Source organism: Hemiscyllium ocellatum, chromosome 10 (assembly GCF_020745735.1).
Source record: "Hemiscyllium ocellatum isolate sHemOce1 chromosome 10, sHemOce1.pat.X.cur, whole genome shotgun sequence".
Classification (NCBI taxonomy): Eukaryota; Metazoa; Chordata; class Chondrichthyes; order Orectolobiformes; family Hemiscylliidae; genus Hemiscyllium; species Hemiscyllium ocellatum.
The window spans coordinates 23,746,150-23,770,447 of record NC_083410.1 but is presented as its reverse complement, the minus strand read 5'-3'; the positions used below and the strand labels follow the sequence as shown (position 1 = coordinate 23,770,447).

General features: G+C 42.2%; 1 protein-coding gene across 1 annotated transcript in view; it reads right to left on the bottom strand.

Annotated features, from left to right (window-relative positions):
* Window positions 1-24,298, bottom strand: part of ryr2a (ryanodine receptor 2a (cardiac)) — a 551,531-nt gene that overhangs the window by 349,531 nt on the left and 177,702 nt on the right. Inside the window, exon 24 of the mRNA XM_060830792.1 lies at window positions 17,641-17,724. Within this exon, the coding sequence (XP_060686775.1) occupies window positions 17,641-17,724 (84 nt within the window). The remainder of the gene's footprint in view (window positions 1-17,640; window positions 17,725-24,298) is intronic.

Below are 24,298 nucleotides of genomic sequence, written 5' to 3'. Positions count from 1 at the left end.
GGTTGGGATGTCCGATTGGCATGGACGAGTTGGACCGAAGGGCCTGTTTCCATGCTGCAAATCTCGATGATTTTATGTGAATATCTAAATACTGCTGAAATCTGACTCCACCATCCTTTCAGGCAGTGAATTCCAGGCTCCTACCAACCTCGGTGTGAAAAAACATCTCCTCAACTCTCCTCTTAGCTTTCTGCCGCTTACCTTAAATCTGTGCCCCTAATCCCTCTACTAATGGAAAAAGTGCCTCCCTAACCAGCAGATCCATGCCACTCAATTTTATTCACCCCCTCTCCAACTTCAATGCTCCAAGGAAAACAATGCTAGCCTCCCCAATATTTCTTCTGAGCTCAAAATCTCCAACGCACGCAGCATCTTACTAAGATTGCTGTCCCAATTCAAGGTGAACCTCCACTAGCCTGAAAACCGGTTTAAAGTCATTTTTGCCCATTACTGATTGTGCTATTTTCATTACAGTTAGGGAGATTATGGGGGTCATTTGATAACAGTATAAGACAGTGAGACCAACTAAATAGAAACAAATTATGTTTTTCACTGAATGACTGGACTGGGTGTCAACGTGACAGTAAATGAGACTTTTGGTCCCAGAGGTGGTGAGAAATATGACAGGCAGGTGAACTTAATTAAGCAAGAGGCAATAAAATCAGGTTCTTGCTGTTGAGATAAACTTCAGCGATTAAAGTTCCTACCCCGCTCCATCCTCAGCTGTTGGGATGAGAATGTCAACACCAGATGGCAAGCGTATGTTTGCAACATACCAAAACCACAACTTGCTGAAATTAAGTCTGCCTTCCTATTTAACATTCATTCAAGAAACTCAATGCTTTAGACTCTCAACTGAAAGTAAATGTAGGCACGTACTTAGCATCTGTCACTTATTTCTGTGCATTGGGGTAAGTAATAATGAAGTGCTTAAAGACGCTGCTCATGGCCCATATCAACTCCAGTCTCCCAGCCAGCCTCAATTCCCTACAATTTGCCTACCAGCATAACAGGTCCACAGCGAATGCCATATCCTTAGCCCTGTTTTCATCCCTGGAGCATCTGGACAACAAGGACACCTGCATCAGACTCCTGCTCATAGACTACAACTCTGCCTTCAACACCATTACTTCGTCCAGACTGATCTGAAAATTCCGTGAGTTGGTTTCAGTTCTGCCCTCTGCAACTGGATCCTCAGCTTTCTGACCCACAGACTGCAATCAGTGAAGATAGACAATTGCACCTCCTCCACATTAACACTCAATACTGGAGCACCACCCCCCCCCCCACCAAGGATGCATCCTCAGCAGCTACTGTACTCCCTGTACACCCGTGACTGATGACAAATTCCAACCGAATGCCATCTACAAGTTTGCTGATGACATCACCATTGTAGGACAGATATTGACAACGACAAGTCAAAATAAAGAAAAGGGTTAAAGTACTTGGTGATGTGGTACAATGAGAACAATCTTACTCTCAATATTGGCAAAACTAAAGAACTGACCATTGACTTTAGGAAAAAAGGAGAGCATGCTCCCATCTACATCAACGGAACTGAGGTCTAAAGGTGTCAAGTTCCTCAGACAACCTGTCCTCATCTTCCCATGTAGTTGCAGTCAAGAAGACACAGCAATGCTTCTTCTTCTTCTTCAGGCAGCTCAGGAAATTTAGCACCAACTTCTACAGATACACAATTGAAAGCATACTGTCTGGGTGCATAACAGCCTGGTATGGCAACAGCTCTGCCCAGGTTCATAGGAAACTACAGAGGGTGGTGTGCACAGCCGAGGCCACCAAGGGAGCCAACGTTCCATCCATAGACTCTATTTACACAGCTCACTGTCACAGAAAGGCTGCCAACATCATCAAAGACCTGGTAATGATCTCCTACCACCGCTTCCAACAAGCAGAAGATACAGAAACCTGAACACATGCACCAGTAGGTTCCCAGACAGCTTCTTTCCGGTCATTATTAGACTATTGAATGGACAGTCTGGCTTCAAACAATGCTGATCTTGCTAATGTTGATCTCTCTTGTACACCCTGTGCAATGTTACCAGTATGCCTCCGTCAATATCTTTTATTCTGCACATCCTTGCTTTCTATGATCTGCCCTGCACTGCTCATAAACAAAGCTTTTCACTATACCTATATGTTGGTACACATGACAATTAATCAATCAATCAAGTACTTTTACAAATTCCAAACAGGTCCCATAGAATAATGGAACCAAAATACATCGTGGCCTGATCACCATGTCCTGATGTCTCAGGAATACAGTCAGCAATACAGTGAGGGAGGGACATCCAATCTAGAAGCTGCTTCATCAGTCATCACAATGACTGCAAGTTCAATGCCACAACCACACAAAGGGAAGGGTGGCACAGATGCTAGTAGTTCCACAGTGTCAAGGCTATATTCAAAGAGTTCTGCTTCAAGCTTCCTGAAGGCAAGCTGAAAAGGAGCAGAAAGGAAAGGTGCACTTTCCAGACCAAGAGACCACTGTCACCATCATGACATCAGTAATAGCGAATTATCACAATCATGCAGAAGCCACTTTGTTACCATATTCCCAACTGTTCCTTGAACAGGCAGAATGACGTGAACATTGGAAAATACAGCCGGGTCTTGACCAACTGGGTGAGGATATTGAAGAAGATTGAAGAAGATTCGTGCACATAGTGGCCTGAGACACTTCTGGGGTCTCCATGGGCGTGGCCAGCACACAAAGACCACGAAGCAGGTTCAACACACCTGTATGCAACAGGCAAAAGGGAGATGCTTCAAAATGTCCGGGGAAGCTGTCTCTTATATCTGCCAGGAGAGGATACACAGTTCATGTGTTAAAGAAGAAGTAAATAAATTATCTGCCAAATAGTTTCAATGGATGTTCAAACACGAACAAAAAAAGGTGCACTCAGATGCAGGCAGTACCCTAGGCCTGGTGCTCACATGGCGCTGTCCTCTGAAACCACATAGGATGCCACTTTCCAGAATAGATTAGATTACTTACAGTGTGGAAACAGGCCCTTCGGCCCAACAAGTCCACACCGACCTGCCAAAGCGCAACCCACCCATACCCTACATTTACCCCTTACCTAACACTATGGGCAATTTAGCATGGCCAATTCACCTGACCCACACATCTTTGGACTGTGGGAGGAAACCGGAGCACCCGGAGGAAACCCACGCAGACACGGGGAGAACATGCAAACTCCATACAGTCAGTCGCCTGAGTTGTGGGCAGCACAGTGGCACAGTGGTTAGCACTGCTGCCTCACAGTGTCTGAGATCCGGGTTCAATTTCCGACTCAGACGACTGACTGTGTGGAATTTGCATGTTCTCCCCGTGTCTGTGTGGGTTTCCTCCGGGTGCTCCGGTTTCCTCCCACAGTCCAAAGGTGTGCAGGTCAGGTGAATTGGCCATGCTAAAATTGCCCGTAGTGTTAGGTAAGGGGTATGGGTGGGTTGCGCTTCAGCGGGTTGGTGTGGACTTGTTGGGCCGAAGGGCCTGTTTCCACACTGTAAGTAATCTAATCATAAAAAAAATTACTCGTGATGGTTGGAGAATAGATCAGGTGGATAACCATGCTGGTGACATATTCCCCAAGGCATGATGGCAGGACATGGTGTAAGGGAAAGATTACTTTCTCCGCAAACCAAAAACATAATAGCTGACATCAACCTTGAATCACAGAAGCAACTACAAGCGATACCAGCTGAGGTGGCATATAACAACACAGAACAGCAACAGGAGGGAGCTTTGCCGGCAGAGTGATATGGGCCAAGCTCTCTAGCTAAGCAGTTTAGTCCCGAACTAGTTAGGAGTTCATCAGTGAACTTTGTGGCAACTCGCTCTCTTTCTGCCCCTTCTAACTTCAACCTATAAGCATCAGTTCCGTTTTCCGTGCCATATTGCGGATGTACAGGAAATTGGTTAGGCCACTGTTGGAATATTGTGTGCAATTCTGGTCTCCCTCCTATCAGAAGGATGTTGTGAAACTTGAAAGGGTTCAGAAAAGATTTACAAGGATGTTGCCAGGGTTGCAGGGTTGAGCAATAGGTAGAGGCCGAACAGGCTGGGGCTGTTTTCCCTAGAGCATTGGAGGCTGAGGGGTGACCTTATAGAGGTTTATAAAATCATGAGGGGTATGAATATGGTAAACAGACAAGGTCTTTTCCTCAGGCTTGGGGAGTCCAGAACTAGACGGCATAGGTTTAGGGTGAGAGGGGAAAAATTTAAAAGGGACCTAAGGGGCAACTTTTTCACGGAGAGGGTGGTGCGTGTATTGAATGAGCCGCCAGAGGAAGTGGTGGAGTTTGGTACAATTACAACATTTTAAAGGCATCTAAATGACTATATGAGATGGCTAGAGAGCTGACCACTCCCCTTTCATTATACAGGTCACTTTGAAAACATGATCACTTTGGCCTGAAGTCTCATTTGTTTACATAAAAACAGGAAGGCCGCTCAAAACCCTTTAATCTCTGTACCAAACCAGTCTAATCAGCACTGGGAGATGTTTATGACCCCTCTGAAAAAAGCCAAGGACACAGTCTCCTTGAGAAAAGGAACAGCTTTTAGAAAAAGTGGACCAGCTTTGTGACAGAATAGACAAAAAAGATATTGTTTAAATGAAGAGAGATTGTAGAACACTGAGGTACAGAGGGATCTGGCTGTCTTAGTATATTGAGGTATAGAGATGTACAGCACAGAAACAGACCCTTCGGTCCATGCTAATGAGATATCTAACCTAATCCAGTCCCCGTTTGCCAGCACTTGGCCCATATCCCGCCAAGCCTGCAGGGGCCACCACAGACAGCGAGCATTGGCCCTGAAGCAGGTTCAACACACCTGTATGCATCAGGCAGAAGGGAGATGCTTCAAAATGTCTGGGGAAGCTGTCTCTTATATCTGTCAGCTACTGAATCAGCCCCTGCACCCTCATGGTCTAGAAGGGAATCCCAATCACTGAAGGAGACAGTGCTGTCAATTGCAGTGCGAGTGGGTCATTCCAGGGAGCCACTGGGGATCTCTATGCAATCTCATAGGCATCTGTTCATGAATGTATCCAGGATGTCACTGGTGCTCTCTTCATTAAAGTGCACCAATTTATTAGCTACCCCTCAGATGCTGAGAGGCAGGGCAGGGTGCAACCAACTGCCCCCACACAGCAAAAAGCCTCATCAACAACCAGACATGTTCATAAATTAGGGACAGATTCTACTGCCTGAGGAGAAGTTCACCTGTGACCACAAGAGCTGAACAATGTCTTCAGCATATACAGGGGTGATTGGCGGGTGGCAAGACCTGACTGACAATACCCGTCAGAAATTCTCAGATGATGCCAAGGAGACATACAACACTGCACGTGATTCCTCAAGAATCATTGTAGACCAGACCATTGGCCTCGTGACGTTGAAATTCAGATACTGCCTGGACCAGTCAGACAGTACAACACAGGATATCTGAGAAAGAGAGTCTGATTCAGGCATGATAGAGTTTGCTGCACCTTCCACAACCTGATTCGTTAAACAAGGAGTCATCTTGAGAGAAAAAGAGATGGATGTAGGGGTTAAATGTCACTTTCTGAGGAGGTAGCTGGCACTACAAGTAGCAACCTCTTGCTCTTGTTGGGTCATTCTGGGGATCGAAAGTTTGGACAGTGCACTTTTAATCTTCCTGACCACCCCTGTACTCACTGTAAACCAGATGTATCACAGGAGTTACCTGCCTACTCCCCTATGGAAATGTCATAAACTAAGAAAAAGGTTGCACCGCACTTTATAGAGTACTTTCTAGCAGTTTTGCTGTATGCTGTCTGGGGAAGAAGGGGCATGCTTTTATTTCAAACTTGCAGCATCTGTACAATTTTCCTTTTACTTGAGGACACTGGGAACTTTGTTATTCAAATGAAAAAGGCTTACTTTTATCAAGAACAGGCAGAAAATTTCCTGGAATGAGCAGATTGTCATAGGAGAGTGGATAGGCTGGATTTAGAGTTTAGAAGAGTGAGGAGTGAGTTGATTGAAGTCAATAAGACCCTGAATGATCTTGACAAGGTGGAAGTAGAAATGATGCTTCCTCTTCTGAGTGAGTCCAGGACTGGGAGGCACCGTTTTAAAATTAGGGGTCATTGTTTCAGGACAGAGACATCTCTCAGAGGGTTCAACAACTTTTAAACTCTTGACCTTAGAAGGTGATGGAGATTGGGTCACTGAATACATTTAAGACATAACTGGATGGATTCTTGGAGGAGGAGAAAGTGAGGATTGCAGATGCTGAAGATCAGAGTCAAAATGTGTGGTGCTGGAAAAGCACAGCTGGTCAGGCAGCATCCGAGGAGCAGGAGAATCAATGTTTCGAGGATAAGCTCTTCATCAGGAATGAGTGGATTCTTATCAGGCAGGAGAATACAAAACAGGTCAACCATGATTCTACTTAATGGTGGAACACTTGAAGGCTGAATGGTCTACTTTTGCTCCTTTTTTGTATGTTCTTAACTGAAACCTGTTGGAAATTACAATCCAGAACTAACCTACAGTTCAGTATACAATTTCTGACTGAAGCACATGCTAAAATCCTCTGCTCTTTTCACAATCACAGCACATCCTGACAGCACATCTGTAAGATCCTTCATATGTTTTATGTTCATTCCTTGTAGACTGCTTATTCTTCACTTTTTAAAATTTTTATTCTTAACAAAGCAAAACATTGATGGAGTGCTACAGATTCAAACTAGAGACCCTTACGTAATTATATAGAGTGCTAGCCAGTTTGAGGTGAAAGACCTCTTTACCTTTTACCTTACAGTGGGAACACTCTCAATCGTGAGCTTGAGACCCACCCCAGAGACTTGTATACATAATCTAGAGACTTAATGTACTTGATCTACACTTCAATGAAACTCAAAAGGAGTGCCACATTGCAGCTTTCTGATGAGACTTTAAACAAGTCTCGTCTGGCCTCCCAGAAGATCCTGTGGCATTAGTTTGATGAACAGTAGGAGAGTTCACCCAATATCTTGGTCAGTTTTTATCCCTAAACCAGCATCATTGAAACAGTTTTTCCAATCACGGTCATATTGAATGTAGGTTTGCTCGCTGAGCTGAAAGGTTCATTTCCAGACATTTCATTACCTTACTAGGTAATATCTTCAGTGGACCTCATGTGAAACAATGCTGAAAGTCCCTGCTTTCTATTTATGTGTTTGGTTTTTTTGGGTTGGGTGATGTCATTTCCTGTGGTGAAGTCACTTCCTGTTCCTTTTCTCAGGGGGTGGTAGATGGGGTCGAACTTGATGTGTTGTTGATAGAGTTCCAGTTGGAATGCCATTCTTCTAGGAATTCTTGTGCGTGTCTTTGTTTGGCTTGTCCTAGGATACATGTATTGTCCCAGTCGAAGTGGTGTCCTTCCTCATCAATATGTGAGGATACTAGTGAGAGAGGGTCATGACTTTTTGTGGCTAGTTGGTGTTCATGGATCCTGATGGCTAGTTTTCTGCCTGTTTGTCCAATATAGTGTTTGTTACAGTCCTTGCACGGTATTTTGTAAATGACATTAGTTTTGCTCATTGTCTCTATAGGGTCTTTCAAGTTCATGAGCTACTGTTTTAGTGTGTTGATGGGTTTGTGGGCTACCATGATGCCAAGAGGTCTGAGTAGTCTGGCAGTCATTTCTGAAATGTCTTTGATGTAGGGGAGAGTGGCTAGGGTTTCTGGACACGTTTTGTCTGCTTGTTTGGGTTTGTTGCTGAGAAATCAGCAGACTGTGTTCATTGGGTACCCATTCTTTTTGAATACATGCTATAGGTGATTTTCCTCTGCTCTGCGAAGTTCCACTATGCTGCAGTGTGTGTTGACTCATTGAAATGATGTTCTGATGCAGCTTCGTTTGTGGGTGTTGGGATAATTACTTCTGTAGTTCAATATTTGGTCTGTATTTGTTGTGTTTTTGTAGATGCTGGTTTGAAGTTCCCCATTGGCTAATTGCTCTATTATTTCAAACTAATGCCAGTCATTCCTGCAAACATTCCTGTTTGACCAAGACAGGTCACATGATCTCACCTTCCATGATTTGGCCTCAAATTTGACTTGATAATACCTTGGGGAATACCTTTGAATGTATTTACTTCATTAGAATCTGACCACGCTCACTGCTTTATTTAATTATTATGAATCAACCTTTTCAGATTTATTATTTCATACTCTGGTACAGGTGGGACTTGAACTAGACCTCCTAGTCCAGAGATAGGGACACTCCCACTGTTATACAAGAACCTCTTACTACAGTAGCCAGTAGAAATTAAATTCAATTAATAAGGTTTAGAATTAAAAGTTAGACAGTAATAGTGACCAATAGACTATAATCAATTGTTGTGGAAATTCATCTGCTTCATTCATATCTTTTAGGGAAGGAAATCTATCATCTTTACCTGGTCTAGTCTGCATGTGACTTGAGATCCACAGCAACGTGGCTGATTCTTAGCTGCCCTCTGAAATGGTCTAGCAAGCAACTTGATTCAAGGGCAATTAGGAATGGGATACAAATGCTGGCCTTGCTGGAACAAATTCATAAAGGCACCATATCAATGCCAAACATTCTTGCTAACTACAGTATGTGCAATTTGGCTGCCATGTTTCCTACTTTAGAATAACGATTACTCTCAAAAGAATTGTGTCCACTGTACTTTGATTGTTATGCAAATATAAATCTTCCTTTCATCCTGATGGGCAGGATTCAAACTGTAAGTTTTCCATTTCTCAGAACTACATCTATTTGACCCTGACATGCTAAAACAAACAAAATAAAATAAAAATTACGAAAGGCAAAAACAAATAATGAGATCATAATAAAATTACTGCAGAAATCTCTAGATTTCTGTGTTGGTAGAGCCTCCAGCTTGTCTGAATGTTAAATATTCAACATTTTGTCACTTATACTGGCAATACTTCCTTTATTTCTGCTGCATAATATGCATGTCCATTTGTTATTTGAAGATGAACATTGACAGTCCTTCGCAATATAAAATCTCATAACCACAGAGCAAAAAGACAGAGCTGAAAACAATTTTCATGGGAATATCAAATTGCATTACATGAGCCAATCCAAGGAGGTAGGCAAAGGTACTTCAACATGAAAGATAAAAGATACACAAGAATATGTTCAAAGGCTGCAATCTAATAGAAGGACTAATCACAAGACCATGACTTTGAAACCCAGGAATTATACTGCCATTTCTGATAAAAGCCTCATTTTTTTTAATAATATGCACATCTTTGTTTTGAGTTTGCTATTCAGTTCTTGGTTTATTCATATCAATAGGTTTCTATTTGTGGGAAGGGCAATGAACATAAGAGGACTTGCATTTACTTAAGTCACTAGTGAATCCAATGAGGAATTGAAAAGAAATGTGCTTACCCAGAGAATGGTTAGAATGTGGAATGATCACTATTATTGAGGTGAAGAGCATTGGTGCATTTAAAGGGCAACTAGATAAGTTTATAGGCAAGGAATTTATAGAAGAGTGTACTGATAGGATGAAATGTAAATTGGTGAGGGCAGGGTTGGGGCAAAGAGAGAGTGTGTAAAACATTGACCAGCTATGGACTAAATGGCATGATCCTCTGGTGTAAATTCTATGCAATTCTACATTGTGTTAGGAAAGAGGGAAAGTGGAGAGAATTATTCAAGAGTGTGGGGTGAACGTAAATCTGGCAATGATGTAACTTGATGATGTGATGATGAAAATAGAGCATCCACTCAGGCAGAGGGTGTGAGATGGAGACTGTTAGAGAAGCAGCACTCTATTAGACCACAGTTGCATACATAGTATAAACGAAGTGTTGAATTACTTTACTATTACCATGTCCAGATCAGTGGTATGGCACAACAGTTAAGGACAATCAACACTGAAAAGGACAGCACAGACTTCCATTCCATGGCTCAGCCCCATCACATCTCAAATACTAGCTCATGAAAGACACTTAATCCTAACAACATACATTGATCCAAATATTCATCTGCAGTGACCTTATCACCAAATGTGACTGTGTTGCCTTTCCATCCACCTAATTTCAGCACAGATTTTTAAGACTCAGCCTCCATCTCATTTTCCAACCAGGCTTTGGGGAGGGGTGAGGAACTTCTACACATATAACATTGTATTGCAAGTGCTTTGAGATGTCATCAATGTTGATTGTTCCATTTGCACCAATTCATGCACTCAATGCACACAATTCATCACACACTGATATTGTTGTTCCCATGTTCTCTCAATAATAGCACTGTGCTACTGTTGTTAAATTCTGAATGATGTTACAATTCTTCAATACATGGTTGACTGGAACTGGTGTTAATCTAGGTGTGGGACCAGCTGTGCTTTTTTCAGAAGTCATTATGCTATTTCACCACTGCCATCAGAAGGCGAGAAAGAAAAAAGGATTTCTAACAACTGCATCTAAAGAGATTCTGGACAAACATAGTAGATAAAGGAATAGGAAATTGCACTGACAGGTTTAGCTGAAGAGAGGGGAAAGGATGCTTTTATGGAGGATAAACACCAGCATGGAGACCAGTTAGGCCAAATGCTGGTAGACACTTCAGTCGGATTTTTAATACTTGGGAAACTCAAGTTGAGAAAAGTAAGAGGATGATCAGAAGTGTTATACTCTCTCCTTTTCCCCAACCCCTCACCATAACGGAGCTGACCAGGTTGAGAATGTAGGATGTGGCTCTCTTAGCTGCACTCAAAACTTGCACTGAGAGAACAGGGCAGCACGGTGCCTCAGTGGTTAGCACTGCTACCTCACAGCACTAGGGTCCCAAGTTCAATTCTAGCCTTGGGGGACTGTCTGTGTGGAGTTTGCACATTCTCCCCTAGTCTGTGTGGTTTCCTCTGGGTGGTCCGGTTTCCTCCCACAGTCCAAAGATGTGCAGGTCAGGTGAATTGGCCATGCTAAATTGCCCACAGTGTTAGATGCATTAGCCAGAAAGAAACGGGTTTGGGTGAGTTGTTCTTCAGAGGATTGGTGTGGACTTGTTGGGCCGAAGGGTCTGTTTCCACACTGTAGGGAATCTAACCTAAAAATGCCAGCACAGCAGGAAAGTGGGCGGGACTTTCCCAAATCAGGTCCTCTTTCTTTTGTGAAAATTCACACCAAGGTAATTTGTGTACTATTTATATTACAAAACCAAAACCACTGGTAGCCAAACACTCTGTAGCACTGTAAGTTTTCACATTGGTTTTAAACTACCATCAGACCAATATACTATAAAAGATAATTTGTTTTTTTTAACCAGCAGGAAACCTTTTTCTCAGAGCAAACATCATAAAATTAAAAATCAATCACAGTTAGTGGAGATTTGAGAAGGGTGATGTCAGTTTTCTAGTTTTCGAGGTCAAATATGCACTAGATTTAGGAAAACACTAAAGGACAACATCACAGAATTGTTACAGAGCAGGAGGAGGCCATTTGGCCCATCAGGCCTACATTGGTTCTCTGAGCATTTAACTTACATATCTCCTGCGTTTTTGCCATAACTCTGCAAACTGCTTTGAATTAAATATTCCTCCACTACATTTCCAGGCAGCGCATTCCATATCCTAACTACTTGTTATGTGGAATAGTTTCCTCTCACTTAACAATAACCTGCTCTATAATATTCAGTTTGGGTTCTGCCAGGGCCATTCATTACGGTCTCAAGGACAAAAGAGCTGAATTCCGGAGGTGAGGTGAGAGTGCTTGCCCTTGTCATCAAGTCAACCATTGACCGTGTACGACATCAAGAAGCCCGAGAGAAACTCTAATGGTAACCAAGGGGAAAACTCTCCACTGGATGGAGTCATACCAAACACAAAAGAAGATCACTGTGGCTGTAGAAAGTCAAGCTCCAGGACATCTCTGTAGACGTTTCTCAGAATAGCGTCCTCAGCCCAGCCATCATCAGCTGCTTCATTAATGATCTTGCCTCCATAAGGTCAGAAGTGGGAATGATCTCTGATGATTGCACAATATCCACCACTATTCAAAACTCCTGACTTGGAATATAGTGTTGATCCTTTGCTGTTGCTGTGTCAAAAACCTGGACTTTCTTCCCTAAGGGCATTGTGAGTTCCAAATGTATGCCCATACTATGTGGTCTACAGCAGTTTATCAACCATCTACTTCAAAGTCTCATCACAAACACATTCTATGTAGATTATGCACAAATTTTTCAATGCTTGAGACTTTGCAGAAACAAAGATACTCAACAAAAAAGTAAAAGTTAAACAATGTACAAAGAAAACTGCCAGGTAGCAATGCTTGGTCTTGGGAATATAAAGTCAAAAAATAAGAAGAGGGCATTAGTCAAGCTGTAAGGATAACTGAGTTTTGAGAGTGAAATTTTATAATCATAGTTTTATGTGAAATTCAACCATTTTTGTGAAACCCATCTGAGATTTTTATTGCATGCAAGCTAAACACAATGTCCCAGAAAATAAACAGCTGTGTTCCACTGGTATCAAAGTACTGCTAACGCCAGAAGAACACTATCAGTAAGTTTTCTGGGCATCCAGACTAATATGGGTACTTACTACATGTCAGAAGGGATGCAATATGCCAAATAATATTGGCAAACCCCCCTTTAAAGAAACTCTCAAGCAAGCATATCAATGAAGGTTTTCTGAAATCTTCTAGGTAAAAGCCCCAGCGTATGCAAATGGATTTCTTCCTCTGTCATACTGTCTGAAGGGAATACGACCATCTGCATACAGATTAAATGCAGCATTAATTGGTTATAATAGAATTGCTTACCAAGGGGACATGAATTTACTCGCCATGTACAATCCAATTAATTTGATCATTTGTGACCCATTGACAAAAACTAAAGAGAACTGCCGGAATGCAATTGCCTTAAGAAGTTTGATGACATTCAAGGATATTTAGACATGAAAAATAAATCCTTAGACAATCAGCCAATTTTTTTTCAAACCTGACGCACTCCAAGTGGTCTGAGTGGAGTAATTACATATTTCTTTAACATATCTAAATCAGGTTTTCATCCAGGCTGGGTTTGAGGATTTTAAGGATTAAGCTCAGGGTATATTTGCAGAATTAAACAAGAATGTAGGCAGATTGAGACAGCATGCCTCCACTGAGCTGCATCTTGCTTTCTGATCCAAGCCAACTGTTCTGTTATTTCTGCCCTTACGCCCACTGCGGCTTACCACATCTCACCCAGAGGACTTTCAGGAAATTATAAAATGTGTAAAATTACCCACCCACAGCAGGGAAACTCCACAGTTATCTACCACCTCAAATTGATGGAGAATGAGTGCCATCAGTTCATGGCCTTCAACTGTATACCAACTCTGCCATGCCAGAATCAAATGCTATTTATGAGCTTGTGACTGGATCATGATCTCTATCACAAAGAAATAAAATTCACTGTATTCTGAGAGATTAGACTTACAGTGTGGAAACAGGCCCTTCGGCCCAACAAGTCCACACCGACCCGCCGAAGCGAAACCCACCCATACCCCTACATTTATCCCTTACCTAACACTACGGGCAATTTAGCATGCCCAATTCACCTGACCCGCACATCTTTGGACTGTGGGAGGAAACCGGAGCACCCGGAGGAAACCCACGCAGACACGGGGAGAACGTGCAAACTCCACACAGTCAGTCACCTGAGTCGGGAATTGAACCCGGGTCTCAGGTGCTGTGAGGCAGCAGTGCTAACCACTGTGCCACCGTGCCGCCCACTAATTCTGTTTGACTTTATCCAAGAGGTCACTGAGAGATTGCACTGGAGACGTCAGATGGGAGAATAGGCAGATGCTTAGGAAATGTCATGGAAAGAAATGCTTTCTAACAAAAACACATTAGTTGTAGGCAATTAAATGAAGTGATTATTGATTGACAATATTATAATAAGTAATTTGGATGATTCCACATAAAACAAAACACCTGTGATGATTACTGAATGTCTTTTATAGGTTTTTTTAAAAAAAAAGACTTCATCCTTGAACTCCTATTGTTAATCTGAAAAATATTAAATAATTAATGATCTGCAGACTGAGTCCGCATGCCTTCACTGCTCAGCATCTTGCATCTAATCCAGGCCAACTATTCTCACTAGATGCCTTTCTGGAAACTATGGAAAGGGTAGGATTGTTCATTCTGTGAAGATGTGCCAGTGACATCTACCTGTACAATCTGTCAGACAATAAGTATTGGTTTAAGGTCTCCAACTCCCGACTAGATCTGTTATGCCATCATCACTTGTTAATAACAAACTTAAAACAGAGGAAACATCATCACCTTCAAACATTGACTCTGTTTCTCTCTTCACAACTGGAGCCTAATCTGCTGAGTATTTCCAGCAAATGTCCTGTTCAATAGGGCACACAACAGCAGGTGGCAACAGTAAAGGAGTGCACCGAGCAGGGGACCCTCTCTGGAAGAAAGAGTGTCTTTGGAAGAGAGAGACCTCATGGAGAAACAAAGAAAGAAACAAAAGACGTCCTCAATCAGTCGTGAACTATTGGCTTATGTTGATGTAAATGCTCTGCTTTCTGAGTTTTACCATAATTTCACCCTCTTTGTAAAGACCTGATGCCAGAGGAATAAAGAAACCCTATTTTCCAATCTTTGGGCTGTCCACATGCTTAGATCTTGTGTGAAATCCTGATGCCATTTACCACTTTTAATGATTCCCACCTTCTCAATCTAACTGTTTATTATTCACCATGGATGTCTATGCTCGCTGCACCTCCATCCCGCACCAAGGTGGCCTGAGCATTCTCTGCTTCTTCATTGAATGAAAATCCTATATTGTCCCATCCTCCAACACCGCCCTCCTTCACATCACTGAGCTTGTTCTTAAAATTCATAACTTCCTCTTTAACTCCAGTCATCTCCTCCAAATGAAATAGTTTGGTATGGAAACCCATGTAGATTGTTGCCATGTCCATTTTTCTGTGAGACAAATAGAATATTCTTTGTTCCAATCCTACAGAGAACCCCCCACTGGCCTCTTCTTCTGGTACTTTAATGGTGTATCAGTGTCTTTTTCTGCCTTAATCTCAATCTGGAAAATTGAAGAACTTTGCGGCTAAACTTCCACCTTTCCTTGTCTTCACGTCCCTGATTTCTCTCTTCCCTTTTGTACCTTCCACCTCCATTTTGCAGATCTCCATTTGTAGGGATGGGCTATTGACCAATATAAGCCAAGCAATGCCTACAGCTCCTAAAACTACACTCCTCCAAATTGTTTGAATGTTCTGAAAGGACTCTATTCCACTTCTCATTTTTGCTGCTTCCTGAGTAACCGTTGGAATGAAGTCACCTTTCTCGCCATTGCTTTCAATAAATCCTCCTTATCCCTCAGCCAAGGATTTTCCTCCACCATAGCTGACAGGATCCTTAGTTCACAGTCCACTCTTTCTCTTTTCTCCCAGTGCCTCAACTGGGTTGGAAACTGATGAAGGGCTTTTGCCTGAAACATCAATTAATTCTCCTGCTCCTCGGATGCTGCCTGACCTGCTGTGCTTTTCCAGCACCACACTCTCGCCTCTGATCTCCAGCATCTGCAGTCCTCACTTTTGCCCACAAGTGGGTTGCCCCAGTCTGAGGCTGCCCTCCCATTGGGCTGTTCAGTGGATTATTCAATGCCTTTTCAGCAACATTCATCACAACGCCACCACCAAACACATTTTCCCCTTTCATCATTCCAATACCTTGATCCATTTCTCAAATTGTAGCCAAAATTCCCACAGAGCCTCCACATTGAGTCTTCCTATACAATCCTCAACCTTTACACCATCTGGGTCTACAGACCCCAAATGTTCTGAATGGTTTTCAGTTATTTTAAATTGCTGCTGACTCCCACTCTTACTTCACTGTCCTTTGACTCTTACAATTTCACAATGTAGCCCAATGGAATAAGAAAACTACAATATCTCCTCCCATGACTGAACACTTTATAGGCTTCTGGATTCAACATTAAGTTTGGGGTTTGCTTGTAAATATTTAATATAAAATACATATTTACCAAATATGAAATATATTTATTATTTCATATTAAAATACATAATTAATTATATTTAATACATATTTAATTGGCTGCATGGGTGTTTTATTTGTGGTGATTAGTAGTTTTAAAAACAATGCAGACAGAAACATGTTTCTTTCCAGTTGGACTTGCCGAGCTATTTAAGAGGGACTTAGACTTATCATATAGTATTGATCAAAAGGGGCAATCTTTAAGCAATAATTTGGAAGTGATAAGGAGAGATTGTGAAGTGAAGAATTTTAAGGAAAGTATTTCCATACAGCGACCAAGGGGTAGAGTGATGAAAACTGGGGATGTGCAAGAGACCCAAACTTAGAGATTGGAATGTGGGAGAAGGCTTCAGCGTTATGAAGAATTGGAGCCAGGGAAGGATTTGACAACATGGATGAAAGTTTAAAAATCAAAGTGGTGCGAGATTGTCAACTTGCTGGCATGCAATCATCATAGACCTCATACAGCACAAAAGGAGTCCCCTCAGTCCTTTGAGTACATCTTTGCAAAAGCAAGTTAATTAATCTCATTCCACTTGCCCTACCTTGTAACCTTGGAAAGATCTTCCCTTCACATGTTTATCTAAGTCCATTTTGAAAGTCACAATTGAGTTTGCCTCCAACACCCTTTCAGTCAATGCATTCTATATCAAATAATTCACCTTTGGTCCTTTTCCTAATTACCATAAATTTTCTCTCCTAATTTTGACCTTTCCTCCAAAGAGAATAAATTCTCTTTATCTACTTTGTTTTAGCCCCTCATGTGTTTCCAATGTAATTACCTCAGCAAAATTTTGCATTGTAATTTGGAAGAATTGATTAATGAACCAGATATAAAACTCGACAGATTGAGCAGAACATGACCTGGCAGTGGAGTTCTCCCTAACTGTGAGGTGCCTCTATTCCTTAATTTAGATGAAAACATGAAAAATTTACATGAATTACTATTGATTGAGAAAAAGAACTGGTGTTTGGTTACCACATACCTCTTATTTATTTAGTCAACAAATGAAAGCTTCTTTCAGACTCTTATATTTAAAACTTGGACATTGTTACTCATCACTAGTGGATATGGTTCTGTTGTACGTATAGAACTGTGGAAGCAGGTAAAACTACCTACAAAGATTACGTCATGGGAAAAATATGACCTACTGTGACAAAATGAACCAGGTTGTCATCACAGGAAATCAGTGAATGGGCAAGTAGCCACATCTTAGGGCAAAAATAGCAAACAAAGAAAGTACACTACACTCCAAATATTACTACTCTGTATGCACTACAGAGATTAAAGTCAACATCAGCCAAGATTAAGGTCCACCCTACATTGTGAATTCAACATAATGAATATGCCATTGTCAACTAATGCTGTATCATTTAATCATGATTGTGAAGTAAGTTATGCTGATTTTTAAATTATCTTCTTTTTCAGCCCAAACACAGGTTCAACAATATTGTTAAGTACCTGTTACATTGGGCAAGGGAGAAAGAGGACAGGGGAGAACAATGACTACCCATTGGAAGGTTTGCAGAAAGCAAACATACACCAAAAAACATTCGGATGGTATGCTGGATCAAAGTACTCACTTCCTGGGAAGCTTTAGTTTTTTCACTTTTTCTTCTGCCTGGTCATCAGCAATGCCTACATGGCAACCCAAAGCCATGAGGGTCCTGTAAAATAAATGGACAGATGTAAGTAAACCTTCAACTCATATTCTTTTACATAAATGGGAGAACTGATAGCTCCACTTCGGTGCTCATTACAGAATCCCTACAGTGTGGAAGCAAGCCATTTGGTCTATCAAGTCCATTCTGACCCTCTAAAGAACATCCGACCCAGACCCATTCCATCCCTGGAGCCCCACATTTCCCATGGCTAATCCACTGAGCCTGCACACAATGGGCATCTTATCATGGCCAATTCATCTAACCTGCATATCTTTGGACTGTGAGGGGAAACCCACGCAGACATGGGGAGAATGTGCAAACTCCTGCAAACAATTGCCCAAGGCTGGCATCGAACCTGGGCCCGTGATGCTACAAGGCTGTAGTACTAAACACTGAGCCACCATGCCAGTCCATTATAAACCTCACTAACCTCTTCCCACTTCATTCAGTTAATACCAGCAACATATTCCTCAGTTCTTTCCTCTTCCTGTTTAATAAGTTTAAATGCATCCAAGATCCTTTGTCTCAGGTACTTCCTGTGGTTGTGAGTTCACATTCCAACCTGAGTAATAAAGCTCCTCCTAAATTCTCAGCAACATACTCCTTATCAGAACTAGACACATCATAAATTCTTAGACAGCATATGAAAATCAAGGAATTAACCAGTGAAAAGATTGTTCTATCCACTGTACAACTTTACTCACATATCACTCCATCTCATAGCACTTGCTGCAGTGCTTCGCAGCTACTTTAGGGAGATAGTGCCACGGTAGTCATGTCATTGGACTAGTACTCACAAGGCCATTGTTAGTTCTCTGGTGATATGGGATCAAATCACATCATGACAACTGGTTTAAATTTACAAATAAATTCAAAATATGGAGCTACCGTCAGCAATGACCATTATCATTTACAAAAGCCCATCTGGTTCATTAATGCTGTTTTGGGAAGGAAATCTGCCATCCCTGCTAGGTCTGCACTACATGTGGCTCCAGATACACAGCAGCATGACGGAAATGGTTTAGAAAGCCATGTGTTTCACAGGAGATTAAGGGTGGGCAACCAGTGTTGATGTGGTTCTGTTCGGCGACCTGGGAATTTGTGTTGCAGACATTTCGTCCCCTGTCCAGGTGACATCCTCAGTGCTTGGGAGCCTCCTGTGAAGTGCTGCTGTGATGTTTCCTCCGGCATTTATAGTGATTTGTCTCTTGCCGCTTCCGGTTGTCAGTTCCAGCTGTCCGCTGCAGTGGCTGGTATATTGGGTCCAGGTCATGTGCTTATTGATTGAATCTGTGGATGAATGCCATGCCTCTCAGAATTCCCTGGCTGTTCTCTGTTTGGCTTGTCCTATAATAGTAGTGTTGGTCCAGTCAAATTCATGTTGCTTGTCATCTGAGTGTGTGGCTACTAACGATAGCTGGTCGTGTCGTTTCGTAGCTAGTTGGTGTTCATGGATGCGGATCATTAGCTGTCTTCCTGTTTGTCCTATGTAGTGTTTTGTGCAGTCCTTGCATGGGATTTTGTACACTACATTGGTTTTGCTCATGTTGGGTATCGGCTCCGTTGTCCTGGTGAGTTGTCTGAGAGTGGCTGTTTGTTTGTGTGCTGTTATGAGTCCTAGTGGTTGCAGTAGTCTGACTGTTAGTTCAGAAATGCTCTTGATGTATGGTAGTGTGGCTAGTCCTTTGGGTTGCGGATTGTCCTCATTCCGTTGTCTTTCCCTTAGGCATCTGTTGATGAAATTGCGCGGGTATCTGTTTTTGGCACATACATTGTATAGGTGTTCTTCTTCCTCTTTTTGCAGTTCTGGTGTACTGCAGTGTGTTGTGGCTCTTTTGAATAGTGTCTTGATGCAACTTCTTTTGTGTGTGTTTGGGTGGTTGCTTTCATAGTTCAGGACTTGGTCTGTGTGTGTGGCTTTCCTGTATACCTTTGTGGTGAATTCTCCGTTAGGTGTTCTCTGTACTATCACGTCTAGGAATGGGAGTTGGTTGTCCTCTTCTCCCTCTCCAGTGAATCGGATTCCTGTGAGTGTGGCGTTGATGATCTGGTGTGTGTTCTCTATTTCTGTGTTTTTAATTACAAAGGTGTCATCCTCATATCTGACCCAGAGTTTGGGTTGAAATTGCAGTAAGACTGTTTGTTCTAATCTTTGCATTACCACTTCTGCTATGAGTCCAGAGATGGGTGAGCCCATGGGTGTGCCATTGATTTGTTCATATATTTGGTTGTTGAATGTGAAGTGTGTTGTGAGGCACAGGTCCAGTCGTTTGAGTATGCCGTCTTTGTTGATAGGTTCAACGTCCTGTTGTCTGTTCTGTATGTCCAGCAGGTTGGCTATTGTTTCTCTGGCTAGGGGTTTGTCGATAGAGGTGAACAGTGCCATTACATCAAATGAGACCATAGTTTCTTCCTTGTCTATGTGTATATTTCTGATGATGTCCAAGAATTCCTGTGTTGCCTGTATAGAGTGTTTGGATCCGCTGATCAGGTGTTTCAGTTTCTGCTGTAGTTCTTTAGCCAGTTTGTGTGATGGTGTCCCTGGTAGTGATACCATGGGTCTGAGTGGGATGTCTGGTTTGTGCACTTTAGGTAGTCCATAGAATCTGGGGGTGTTGTTACTTTCAGGTTTCATTCTTTGTAGGTCAAACCTGGTCATCTGTCCGTTTTTTTTTCAGTGTGTTGTTTATCCTATTAGTGAGCTGTGGGGTGGGGTCAAACTCCCTCTTTTGGTAGGTATTGGTATCTGCAAGTAGTTGTTGTGCTTTTTGGATATAGTCTGCTTTGTCCAGGATGACTGTCATTCTGCCTTTGTCTGCTGGTAGTATGATGGGAATCTTGTGCCAACCGCCTAAGCGCCACATACGAACAACTCCAGTTCCTGCATGAATGCCGAAAGAATCGAATCCTTCCACCATGTGTCAGATACAGACCACCAATCAACAACCCACAAGCCAGGGACACAGCCAGATAGAACGGATTCAGGATGATCCAGGTAATGATTACAGATGCTCACAACAGACTTCACAAATACAGACAAGAAATTGCATGCCAAAAATCGTTAATTTCAAAAACCAGCAATCAGGAATGGACCTGGACCATAGAACAAGCCGTCACCATAGGAGAGAACAGGACCACACACCGCAAAAAAACGGCACTAAAAGAAAAAATGGCCAAACTAACACATAACTGAGAGGACACCACAACACACACCTGGGTTAGAAACCTCTCCCACAGACAGCTCACAGACACGAAAAGAACAATACTGGCCAAGGGACTCAACTATAACCACAGGGACACCAATACAGCAGACTTCCTAGCTGCACTACAATACACACTCAGGAACAATGGACTTGACAGAAGAGACACAACAAACAGTGAGACAAAGTATCGTACCTCTGATAACAAGGAAAAGACAAACACATAACCTCAACACCAAGGAGAGGGAAGCACTAAAATCACTAAGAAACGATAAAAACAAATCATACTACCTGCAGACAAAGGCAGAATGACGGTCATCCTGGACAAAGCAGACTACATCCAAAAAGCGCAACAACTACTTACAGATACCAGCACCTACCAAAAGAGGGAGTTTGACCCCACCCTACAGCTCACCAATAGGATAAACAACACACTGAGGAACCTACAAAAAAAACAGACAGATAACCAGGTTTGACATACAAAGAATGAAACCTGAAAGTAACAACACCCCCAGATTCTATGGACTACCTAAAGTGCACAAATCGGACATCCTACTCAGACCCATGGTATCACTACCAGGGACACCATCACACAAACTGGCTAAAGAACTACAGCAGAAACTGAAACACCTGATCAGCGGATCCAGACACTCTATACAATCAACACAGGAATTCTTGGACATCATCAGAAATATACACATAGACAAGGAAGAAACCATGGTCTCATTCGATGTAACGGCACTGTTCACCTCTATCGACAAAACCCTAGCCAGAGAAACAATAGCCAACCTGCTGGACATACAGAACAGACAACAGGACGTTGAACCTATCAACAAAGACGGCATACTCAAACGACTAGACCTGTGCCTCACAACACACTTCACATTCAACAACCAAATATATGAACAAATCAATGGCACACCCATGGGCTCACCCATCTCTGGACTCATAGCAGAAGCGGTAATGCAGATTTCGCTGCACTTTGGATGCTGTCTGAACTGCTGTGCTCTTCCAGCACCACTGATCCAGAATCTGGTTTCCAGCATCTGCAGTCATTGTTTTTACCTCAAGGATTAGAACAAACAGTCTTACTGCAATTTCAACCCAAACTCTGGGTCAGATATGTGGATGACACCTTTGTAATCATTAAAAACACAGAAGTAGAGAACACACACCGGATCATCAACGCCACACTCACAGGAATCCGATTCACTGGAGAGGGAGAAAAGGACAACGAACTCCCATTCCTAGACGTGATGGTACAGAGAACACCTAACGGAGAATTCACTACAAAGGTATACAGGAAAGCCACACACACAGACCAAGTCCTGAACTACGAAAGCAACCACCCAAACACACACAAAAGAAGTTGCATCAAGACACTATTCAAAAGGGCCACAACACACTGCAGTACACCAGAACTGCAAAAAGAGGAAGAAGAACACCTATACAATGTATGTGCCAAAAATGGATACCCACGCAATTTCATTAACAAATGCCTAAGGGAAAGACAACGGAACGAGGACATGCTGCAACCCAAAGGACTAGCCACACTACCATACATCAAGAGCATTTCTGAACTGACAGCCAGACTACTACAACCACTAGGCCTCAAAACAGCACACAAACCAACAGCCACTCTCAGACAACAACTCACCAGGACGAAAGACCCGATACCCAGCATGAGCAAAACCAATGTAGTGTACAAAATCCCATGCAAGGTCTGCACAAAACACTACATAGGACAAACAGGAAAACAGCTAACGATCCGCATCCATGAACACAACTAGCCACAAAACGACACGAAGAGCTATCATTAGTAGCCACACACTCAGATGACAAGCAACATGAATTTGACTGGGCCAACACTACTATTATAGGACAAGCCAAACAGAGAACAGCCAGGGAACTCCTAGAGACATGGCATTCATCCACAGATTCAATCAATAAGCACATCGACCAATATACCGGCCACTGCAGCGGACAGCTGGAACTGACAACCGGAAGCGGCAGAGACAAATCACTATAAATGCTGGAGGAAACATCACAGCAGCGCTTCACAGGAGGCTCCCAAGCACTGAGGATGTTACCTAGACAGGGGACGAAACGTCTGCAACACAAATTCCCAGCTCGGCAAACAGAACCGCAACAAACTTTGAACCAATGTTGAACTTATTAATGTGCCCACACCTCACACAAGAATAAAGAAAAATGTCTATTCAAGCTCCATTTCTCAACACACTATCGAGCATCAACAGTTCAGCATACTACAGCCTTCTGGACTCAATAATGATTTTGTGGCAATTGTAACCAGGGCCAGGTGGATCCCATTGACTATGAGATCCCTTGATGGCCCAATCAGGCATCCCTGGCTGACAGATATAAGGAGATTCAGAAAGTCTCCTCAGTCTACACAGTGCATGTAAATAAAGGGTGACTTGGTGAGGGGATACTAGCCTCTGTGCAGTTATTTCAGAGTTCAATAAATTTTAGAATGTAGTATCCGCCTCCATCTTGTTCCATGTGTTTGTGTTAATGAAGTTTATGTTTTCATTTTCTGACTCGTTTCTGTCTTTATCCTTTCATTTACATTCAGACTCTATGTAGCTACTCATGCCAAAGCTGTATTCCTTTACAACACCCAATACTATTCTCTTTGTCTATGCATCATGAAATATTTTATTCCTTAATCTCTCGCATCTTCCAACCTATCCTCGCCTAACTTCTACCCTTCTAAGTTATTCTTTCTACTCCCTCCCCTCCTTGACTAGATCAAAACTAATAGTTATATCCTTATTTTTCAGTTCCAATGAAAGATAAATAACCTAAAGTGTTAACTTTATTTGTTTCCATAGTCCAACACCAGCATCTCCAAATCATGATGGGGAATCAGATTCCACCAAGGTGAAGGTAACTGGAAAAGGAGTCCCAATTTATAATGCTTTAAAGCAGTGAAAGTTGTAAATAAAATGCACAGGTTTACATTCAAAGTATTTTGGACTTATATTTGCATTTGGATGTAAGAGTCAGTTACATTCTGATGTACAAACAAAATAAGGTGGAAGTATGGCTTTGCATTAAGTTGTCTCAAGCACAGTCATGTCCTTTATATTTGTTCTGGGTTCTGACCTGAATCAGTTCAATCAGTCTGCAAAACCATATACTTAATGGTCCTTCTCCCAGCACTCAGTCATGAATCAGTCTCAAAAATCCTTCCAGTTATCTTACTGTCAAAATATTTTCACTTAACAAATGACTTATGGGGAGCTGTGATTTCTTGAGTGGGAAAATGAGGTTGAAAACTTTACATTTATAAATGCCATCACATTGCCAATTCAAATGAAGACAGTTCAGGGCTGTTACTGTGAATACTTTCT